The sequence below is a fragment of the Brachyistius frenatus genome, unplaced genomic scaffold, assembly GCF_029030835.1.
Source record: "Brachyistius frenatus isolate BFR_SWC_R1_liver_20210118 unplaced genomic scaffold, ASM2903083v1 Contig_15, whole genome shotgun sequence".
NCBI lineage: Eukaryota > Metazoa > Chordata > Actinopteri > Embiotocidae > Brachyistius > Brachyistius frenatus.
Window position 1 is genome coordinate 2,257,773 of NW_027210614.1, and position 9,977 is coordinate 2,267,749.

The following is a 9,977-nucleotide window of genomic DNA, read 5'->3' on the forward strand; positions in this document are numbered from 1 at the left end:
TTGATATCATTCATTTCTACAACTTGATTTAGGATAATCCACCACAGAGGAGAAAAGCTGTGCTGCATACCGGGAAGTATTTATCAAACATCAAACTGGAGATGTGGGAAATGTGTGAACAGGAGTTGGGATTCACACAAACACAGGAACTGTACACGGGTCAGAGCAGTTTCTTCTGTGAGCTGCTACTGCAGTGAAACTGAATAGACCGGTAAGACGACCGTTTGGTCCATTTGAGAAAGCTCTTTGCTTGTTCTGGGAGATGAGGAGAACGATCACAACAGCACTTCACAGAGCAGGAAACCCCTTTGACACACATCTGTCAACAAAGGATTATTGATTCAAGTATATATAGAGACTGTGTAAGATTTGTCTTCACTTCGACAATGGGTTCAAACAAAAAGGTCTCAGAACTGCTCTCGGCAGTAAATTGTGGCATGTGTCATGCACAACACGGACCCCAGGCATCCTAAAAATAATAGTACCATCAACATATAACAACAAGAAACGTCTGTTTTATTTATATATAGCCTTGCATCTGTTTCAAGAGGCTTTACAATGTTCACATCACATCCTGTGTCCTCAGAACCTCGATTCAGGTGATGACAAAATTAAAACTAAAATTACCACCTTTCAGTTCAATGCGTCTGTCAACGAGTCACGTTGCAGTTTGCCTCCATGTTTGTCCACACTCAAATAATATGTATAGTGAAGACTTTGAAGGAATCCTTATGTGTATGTTGACATATTTGGCCAATAAAACTGATTCTGATAGACAAAATTGTTGCCATGACAGTAGACTTTGTTTCAAATATGAATGATGCTGAAAAAAAGCTATATATTCTAAAACATGGATGTTTCTCAAACATCTTCAACAAGCACTACAGTTTGAAGGTGGACACCCAATAGTATCATCCATTGAGTCTATCTGATCAAATGTGAAATATTGTCACAGTGTCCTCTTCTGTTCCTGAGTTATGGAATCACGTAAACAACGAGAGGGATGTGAGGTCACAGTGACCTTTGACCACTGAATTCTAACAAATTACTTTTTGAGTCCGAGTGAACGTTTGCACCAAATTTTAAGAAATTTGCTGAAGGCGTTTGTGATTTCGCATTCACACGAATGGGGTGGCAGAAGTTAACAGTGACCTTGGCCTTTGACCTTTGACCACCAAAATCAAATTAGTTCATCCTTCGGTCCAAGGGAACGTTTGAGCCAAATTTGAAGAAATTCCCTTTAGGTGTTCTTGAGATGGACAACCTGAAAATGTATTGCCATCGAGGTTGATCATCTGTAATGTGACATTGTCAAAAAAAAAAAAAGCAATCAGATTTGCTGAGCTAATAGAAATGTTTTCAGGAAGTCTCAGCTGGTATTGCTGCCAAAGTAGCTCCCATGATTTATTGATTCAGGGAAGGAGCTTCAGACAGAGATAGATTATTCTGCAGTTAATGGTTGTTTTAAGCTGCAGATTAACAATGGGTTACCATTCCCCCTGTGTCAATATACAGATGTGAACCAGGACTTATACTAATGCATGCAGTATGAGCCATCTGGGGGTGTAGCACGGGATTTGGAGGCTGAGAGGGCGAGCTGGGGGAAGTAAGATGGACACTCAAGTAAGTAAGACCGGGAATAAGTTAAATGGTTTACAATCTCCCATAGTTAAACAGTTTTTGTGTTTTGTTGCTATTAAGTCTCTTCTGCTAAACACAACACAGCGCTCTTCACTGGCCCCCTTGTGACCCACATAACTAGATGAATTCCCTCCTGGGCTGCTGCTATTCTCAGAGCTGCGCTGGACTCCCAGGTGAGCTCTCTTATCCTCACTGGTACTCATCCATCTGTCCACATGAAAAAAACAACAAAAAAACAACTTCTGATCACGTTTCCTTCCACAATCATGTAAAAACCCCTTTCTCAATAGTGAAAGCAGGCCTCATAAGAAGTTGTGTCTCCAGGGATGTGTGTTTAAGGCACTATCACCAAACACATCATTTATTTGGGTTTCAAATAAATGTTCTAAATACTGAAGACCGGAAATGAGAATGCTCTAATCCAGTGAGCTATATTGTGATGCTGTCATTGGTCTGCTGCGTCCAAGCTCTCTACGGCTCTCGCCTCCCTAGTGCACAAACACACACACACACACACACACACACACACACACACACACACACACACACACACACACACACACACACACACACACACACACACACACACACACACACACACACACACACACTCACACAACATCCGCTTACTCTCTGCGATGCATCGGTCCCTTTCACTATTAATCCAGCTGGGTTGTGCGTCCGTGCATTGCTCTACTTTTGCAATCTGATGAATTCCCAACGGACGGTCGGAAACATCACGTTTTAAAGCAGAAACTTCACTCTCTTTGGATTTACAGACAGTGGGAGCTTTGCATCAGAACCTCTCATTCAGAGGTGCTACTCTGCTGCACGGGACTCTGCTGAGCCCAACCATGAAGTCCCATCCAGGCACTGCGACTGTGCTGCTGCCCATTGCTCTCTGCCTCAGTAAGGATTTTCTTTACTGCCCATTTATATTCTGAGTATGTTGTATGTGTTTGTGAGCTTCTGGAAGAAGTTGACTCTTGCCTGTTTATCCCATTTTCTGCATGGTTACAGGTTTTACTTTTTTTTTTTTTCTTTTCAAATGTCTTCTGTTCAAACCTGACTCAGGTTCATCAGGTAAATTTAATGATGGTTGGAAAAGTAGTTAACATGGCTGATAAAGGATATTCCATTCAGAGAGACTGGTTTTACAAATGCACTTACCTTAATGAAAGGCTCACTGTCCCTCATGGGCTGATTCTCACTGTCCCCTTTGTGTGTGTGTGTGTGTGTGTGTGTGTGTGTGTGTGTGTGTGTGTGTGTGTGTGTGTGTGTGTGTGTGTGTGTGTGTGTGTGTGTTTACATGCAATTAAGTTTACAACATTGTGTATATAACACAATAATAGTTTTTTGAGTGTGATTTTTTTAGGACATTTTCCTTGATAAACAAACAACTATTTGGTTACATTGAAATTTTGAAATGAAAATTCACTGAATTTTTCCAGAGAATATTATCATGATAAAAAAAAACAACTCCTGCAGCAAACGCAATAAATCGACAATAATCAAACAATACAGAGTAAATAGGTTCAAGAGGCAAATAAACCACTCAGACAACACAATCGACAAAGATTACGATCCTCTTGAAGATGATATTAGTAGAGATGATCAATTAAACTGATTTTTGAGATGATTTTTAAAGCAGGTGCTTCCACAATCTGCAGTTGTGGCTGCAAACCTTAGCTAACTTCTGGTTTGTGTTCTGTGGCCAAAAGTATGGGGACATCTGTGTAGCACTCAGGACTCAGGATTTATTTGAAGTTAGTGTGCTTTCAAAGTTGTGGCATCTGTTTGGGTGATGCAAACTGGGTGGATAAATAAAAAAATAAACTGAAGAGAGAGGTCACGTAAAAGATCCAGAAGCTGTAGGCTACTGATAGCTACCATTACAAAATCCTAAAGTGGCAGTTGACCATGCCGACGCCTGATTTATATCTCTGTTATATTTATTCTGTGATCATCCTTTCCTCTCTGATTGTGACGCTGCTGTGTGTACTGTGAGGTCCATCAGAGCCTGACTCCATTAAGATGAGAACCGATCTCTGCTGCCAGTCTCCAAAACCTCCTGAACAGTCTGAAACGGGAAAAGTCGAGGCAGTTTTAGAAGCAGATTGATGTTCATGGTTTTGGAGTGAGGTGTTGAACAGCCACACCCAGTATGCGTGTAAAGCTCAGGTGTCAGCGTAGTGCTTTGTTGACTCTGGAATAGCTTGGCTGCTGCCAAATCTACCTTCACAAAAAATACAAGTGTTTGAATATTCCAGTCAAACCTTGTGTCTCATTTTTTCAGGAATGTTTCAGTAAAGACTGAAACCAATCTTCGAGGGACGTGTCATGTGTGAGCTGCTAAATGCACTCAAACGGCTCATACATGGTTCTGTAGCCTTCACCGAATTTGGCTTTGAGGATGTATAATCCCTCCAGATGAATGGAATACAACATATTTACGTATTTGTTTGATCCATCTAAGCACCGGATGGCTCATGTTTCAATAAATATTGTGTTTTACTCCACAAAATGAAATCCTCAACCAAAAGAATTGAGTGATTTTATTTCTCTCTCATCCTCACTTTTCAGTTTTTGCATACTGTGTCTATGTCCTTATAAACATATTCATTTACATGTAGTTTGATAAAGTTATCTTAGATTAGTCTTCAAACATACTTTTCTCCTGTCTTCTCCTCTAGGTTTGGTCCCTATGTGCTTCGGAGCTGCATTTCCAGTTTCATGTGGTTCCATCTACAAGAGTTTTGCTCAGTGTTTACTCACACTTGGGGACAGTTTGGTGGAAACACAAAAAGACCAGAACACTCAGGACATTGATGCCATCTGCAGGTGTGTGCGTTGGTGCGTGTGTTTGTGTGTGTGTATGTGTGTGTGTATCTACCTGTCATCATAATCATCAAAGATGCTCTCATCAGAATTAGCACTGTTAGCGATGTTGCTCGCGGGATGACAATGCGAGTTTGTTGATCAGTTGGTCCACCACTGTGATTTAGACTGAAATATTTGAACTGTTGGATGGCTTATCATGAAATTTTGTACAGACACCCATGATCGTCTGGTAGTGAAGCCCACAGAGTTTGATGGTCCTCTCCCTTGTTCTTTAGTTCGGCATTAGAGATATGCAGCTGTGAGATGGATTTCTATAAACTTCGGGACATGTGTTCAAGTTCCCCTCAAACTGCAATAACTTTGGTGATCCGCTGACTTTTCATGAAACACTATCATCAGATAGAAATTCCATTTCGTGAAATAGTTTAGTTTACAACCAAGTGCCTGCAAAAGTAATTACATTCCCATAAGCCTCAACAGCACTTTGTAGTTAGTGCTAATTAGCAAATCTTACCATGCCAATCACTAAACTAAGCTGGTGAACATGTGAAGTACAACCTCACAGAGCAGCCAGAGCTGCCACGCAAGGTTGCACCTGTACATTTAGTAGGTTCCTACCACCCCATATATTTGGGACAGATGTGTGATGCTAACCACCAATTCAGCAGTCTGATAAAGGTCAGATTGGGTGTTCAATCTGGACGTAGTCAGAGTGGTGCTCTGTTGCACTTGTAACCCCACCCAACAGTGATGTCACGGGATCCTGCAGTACAGCTGTACATCACTGAAAACACCTGAAGGGTTAAACCACAGGAGGTCCACGTATTGAGCACTCTTCAGCAACTTCTCAGGTGTTAACAGTATGTGAATTTGATCCGTATAATTGTGGATTACAGTCGACACACTGTGCTGACACGTCTTCCCGCCTTGCTTCCTTGAAGGTCCTGGAACGCGTTCCATGTTTGTGCCAACTCAGCTCTGGCTGGCTGTCCTGGAGAAGCAGCAGCTGTCTGGGAGTCTCTACGACAAGAGTCCAGGAAAACGCAGTTCTCTGGAAACCTCTACGACATGTGCGCCAGCCGCACCACCCTCCCACCTGACACTGTGCCTGCACCCCAGAGCCCTCCCACCTCTGACCAGATGAACCAGGAGACACTGAAAGGCCAAACACACAAGCACAGTCCCACCCTCACCACGCTGTTGTTCCCTGTATGTAGCACACTGCTAGTTTTGCTCAGGAGTTAGTTAACCCACAAAAGTTCTTGAATCAGAGTGATGACAGCAGAGTCCTGCTCCCCCAACAGTCTAAACACACGAGGGTGAAAAAAGTCTCGTCATGCTCACATATCGATCCTAAAACAAGGATTTCAAAACTGGATCACTATGAAGAGTTTGGTTCAGTGTTTCACACATGGACAATGTGGTGCACGCATTTGGGCATAAAATAAATACTAATATGTTCAGATTATTGTACTGTATGCCTTGCTCGCTGAAAGACAGACATTGCTTTCATTTTTACATGAATATTAATTAAGTGTACTGGTAACTATTCAGCTGTGTCTCTCCAGATCAGTGGATTGTGAAACAACTGCAAGTATTTGACTGTTGTGATTAAATCCACACACTATAATAATAATAATAATAATAATCATTCTTGTTATAGTTGGTGTAGGGAAGCAGAAAAAAACCCCTCTTTCCTACTGAGGTTACTTTGCTGAGAGGAAAACCTCAGCTATAAGCAAATATTTGTTGTATAAACTGTTTTTTTTGTTTTGTTTTTTTTACCACTCCTGCAGCACATACCACATGATTTTAGGACAAAAGAGATTTTAAGGGATGCTGTAATGCCAGGTGTTCAGATCTGCTTGTGATCCAATCAGGAGTGATCCAGAGGAGAGTATTATTACTGGATGCAGAACAGTGTTGCTGTGCAGCCGGTTTAATTCATCGCCCCGTTTGACTGGTGTAACGACAGAAAATGTGATTTCTGTTTGGAAGGACTCGCTTATTGCTTCATTTTGTCAGTTGTTTAAAATAATTTCAAGTGACAAAATTTTTAAGAAGTAGCTTTTATTTTTTATTTTGAACAGCTGGTTAGAGCAAAATTTCACTTGTGTTCTCTGAGGTGCAATTGAAGAAGAAATTACATAGTATATGTAACTGGGCAAACACATCCCAATATAACAAACATGAGAAAATAATACAATTAATATTTATAGAGTGCCAAACAGTATACAATTATACAGAACAGTACGACAAGTGTATAAATCAGTGGTGGGAAGAAGAAGTGGGAAGTTTCCGAAGTGTTTCCCAAGTTTCATCCTTCTACCTTAACAGTTGCTATAACTTTATTCAAAGAATTACAACTTTTCTTTGTTACTGAATGAGCTCTGTTATCAGACACACTGCATTATACTCACTGGTTATTACGTCACCAGTGTATTTAGTCCTATTTTGTAGTTTATTATTATTATTATTATTATTAAAATGTTTTCCCAGCATTATAGAGTGGAACATGTCTCTTTGCTTCACTTAAATTAAAGGCGTATTAATATACATCAAGTCGAGTTTTTTTCAGGGTGATTCTAACAATTACTTTTCTTGAAATCACATGCATTTGTGTCAGATTTTGTGTGGCTCTGTGTGTGTGTGTGTGTGTGTGTGTGTGTGTGTGTGTGTGTGCGCATGTGTGTGTCTTAATACTCTTAAACTGTTTCATAACCGCAGAATCATGAGCAGATTAATCTCATCTGTCTTTATTCATCCACAGTGGATCAGGTTGCACCTCAAAACCTTTGAAAACAGTCTTGGTGTCCTCAGTGTACTGTAAGTGGAAGGTGGAAGATGACTGGTTGCGCGGCGTGTTGCTATGTCAGCACTGTTTGTGACAGCATGTGTGACAACCGAGGGTCAGAGATGAAAACTTCATGCTAAATCTAATTAATTATTGCAGCGGTCACTGGAACTTAAGGTTGGCATCCTGCTTTATATTCTCCTTCAACCTAAATATTCATGTGTTAAACTGATTAAATGACAGGTCATCTAAAGTTCACAGGTATCATGGCTAATTTGAACAGTGCTGTTTCGTAGCTTCAGATTTATACAGCTGATTCCAGTTGCAGATTTCAAGACGGGGGAATCTGATTCTAGATTTGATCAGAAATACATCAGACTGCACGTCAAAAAGCATCTGGCTTTGTCTACCCACACATTTAAAGGCCAGCTTATCACCACGATTTGGACGTGATGACTGATTTTCAATACTACAGTCAGTCTGCACAAAACATGGCAGATCACCATGGAAACAGAGGGAGGGATACAAACCTGAAGCCCCAGACTAAACGTGCTTAAGGGTTGATTTTTACATATGAAATCTGAAAACAGGTGTTTTAATAGTAAAGGCAGTGTATTTGCGTAGGAGCACAGAACACCTTTTACGGTTAAGGTTAGGAACCAGTTAAAAACAACTAACTGATGAAAATAAAAAAACAATTATTTGCCTAAATCTAATTTAATTTTTTGTGTACATTTTATCAATTGCCCATTGCATATTCTTTTTCAGCAGCATTTTGTAATAAAATGATGATCATCAGCATGTACTGGCTGGACTGCAGCAGCGGAGTCAGACTGATGGTATCAATGTCAGTGTCTGCCACTGAGTGACCGAGTGATCAAAGTTACACCACTTTTCATCTGAATGCTGTGACTTCATGTATCTGTTTCAAATAAAAATCAAATCTTCTTAACTGCTTCGTCCAATTAGGGTCGTGGACGGTGGCAAGAGAGAAAGCAGAGGCCCAAGGGTCTCCGCACTTTCAGCTCGTCCTAAACGATCCAGAGCCACTTCACAATCTTATCGTTACACTCATTATCCAGAGTTCATGATCATACGTGAAGGTAGGGATGTAGACCGACCGGTTAATAGAGAGCTTTGCCTTGCTGCACAGCTGTCTCTTCACCACAGCCTGCACTACTGCTGCTGTTTCTCCCCGCCAAAGGGAAGGAAATGTACACCAAAAATGATTTATATTCGTTAACTGTTTAAACTGAAATCCTGAGATATTTCTGAAAAGTGTGCATGCCTGGAGGATCAGCTGCTAAGTCTCTGAACTGTCCCCGGACCGCCTTGATGAGCCTGCTCACTCTAATCTCTCTCTGTCCTGCATTTCACTAGAGACAATTTGCAACAACTCTTTTTGTATGCGCTAAGGCCCTCACATTTTGTATCCGGCTGTCAAAATGTGGAGATGCAACAAGAGTTTGTTTTTGTTATTAACTGAGAACCCCTCTATGTCAGTGAGATGCAGAACAACATGCGTGGGATTTTGAGCGATGCTCTCTGCTCTGTAGCAGATGGTGTGTAGCATAAAACACGGCAGGGATTATTCAGTCAATTGTATTTAGCAATCCATACGGCCAGGATTTTCTACGTCACCAGAACGTACATGCTGTAACCCGCAGGCTGTACTGCACACTTACTCTTAGCGTGGGATTCTCTAGACAATACATATGAAATGTGTAATAACAAGTGTTGGTCAACATCAACACTGATTGTTGCTGCTCTGGTAGGTTTTTCCTCATCAAAACCGAGTGTGATGTACGTTGTACAGATTATGATTTTAGGTTCTATAAACAACACATTCATTGATTACATTAGTATGGATAGATGATAGTCGGAATTGCTTCTGCAGTTCTTCTCCTGCTTGTTGTTTTTGTTCTCCTCTCTGCAGGTCATATGCGCATATAAGATGTGCTTTTTGATGAAGTGAAGAATGATTGGTTAGTGCTGGATGTTCAAAGTATTAAGGATGAAGATGCAGGTCGGTTAACAGCACGGCAGTTTTCTCTTCGGAAACAGGAACATTGCAGCAAAGAAGCTACACATCAAAAATGTGGATGTTTCACAAACATCTTCAACCAAATATGCCAAATCTGAGGGAGGCCACTCACGGCTTTCCTGAGATATGGCTCTCATAAAAATGGGACAGATGTGAGGTCACAGTGACCTTTGACCTTCCAACACCCAAATCTAATCAGTTCCTCTTTGCGACCGAGTGAACATTTGTGCTGCATTTGAAGACATTCCCTCAGGGCGTTCACATATTGCGTTCACAAGAGGGGGACATTTGTACCTACAATTCGTACATACTGACAACCTGGCACAGAGGGATAATAATATTTTGCACTGTAGCTTTTTTGACTGACTATAAAAACAATTGATCTCCATTTTGGCTGACAAAACATCTTAAAAACTTGTCCTAAGTGAATATAAAGCGGCCGCTATTTCTCAATTATGAAACGACTTGAGAAAGTCCTGGTGTGCAAAATCTAGTTTTATGAGTTTCTATATCAGTTTTATGGTAATTATTAATGAATTAACATATGCTTAATAAAGTTACCACAGAGCAGACCCTGGGCCAACACAGAAAAACAACAGAAAAACTGCAGGAGTAACAGGGGGCCCAGCTGCATATTTCTGTCTGTGAGCACCTAAA

General features: G+C 40.9%; 1 protein-coding gene across 2 annotated transcripts; it reads left to right on the forward strand.

Annotated features, from left to right (window-relative positions):
* Positions 1 to 1,521: 1,521 nt before the first annotated feature.
* On the forward strand, positions 1,522 to 6,975 carry nrn1lb (neuritin 1-like b). Of its 2 annotated transcripts, XM_069693374.1 has the most exons (5): positions 1,522 to 1,623; positions 1,726 to 1,814; positions 2,421 to 2,550; positions 4,335 to 4,482; positions 5,424 to 6,975. In XM_069693374.1, the coding sequence occupies exons 3-5, from the start codon at positions 2,496 to 2,498 to the stop codon at positions 5,725 to 5,727; spliced, it is 507 nt and encodes a 168-aa protein (XP_069549475.1). In that variant the 5' UTR covers positions 1,522 to 1,623; positions 1,726 to 1,814; positions 2,421 to 2,495; the 3' UTR covers positions 5,728 to 6,975. The 2 variants fall into 2 exon arrangements, with proteins under 2 accessions (XP_069549475.1, XP_069549476.1); XM_069693375.1 differs by lacking the exon at positions 1,522 to 1,623 and having other exon boundaries at positions 1,708 to 1,814.
* The last annotated feature ends 3,002 nt before the right edge of the window (positions 6,976 to 9,977 follow it).

Coding starts and splice junctions, on each gene's coding strand:
- nrn1lb (XM_069693374.1), top strand. CDS start 2,496: ATGAAGTCCCATCCAGGCACTGCGACTGTGCTGCTGCCCATTGCTCTC. Junction 2,551..4,334: donor GCCCATTGCTCTCTGCCTCA/GTAAGGATTTTC, acceptor CTTCTCCTCTAG/GTTTGGTCCCTATGTGCTTC. Junction 4,483..5,423: donor GACATTGATGCCATCTGCAG/GTGTGTGCGTTG, acceptor GCTTCCTTGAAG/GTCCTGGAACGCGTTCCATG.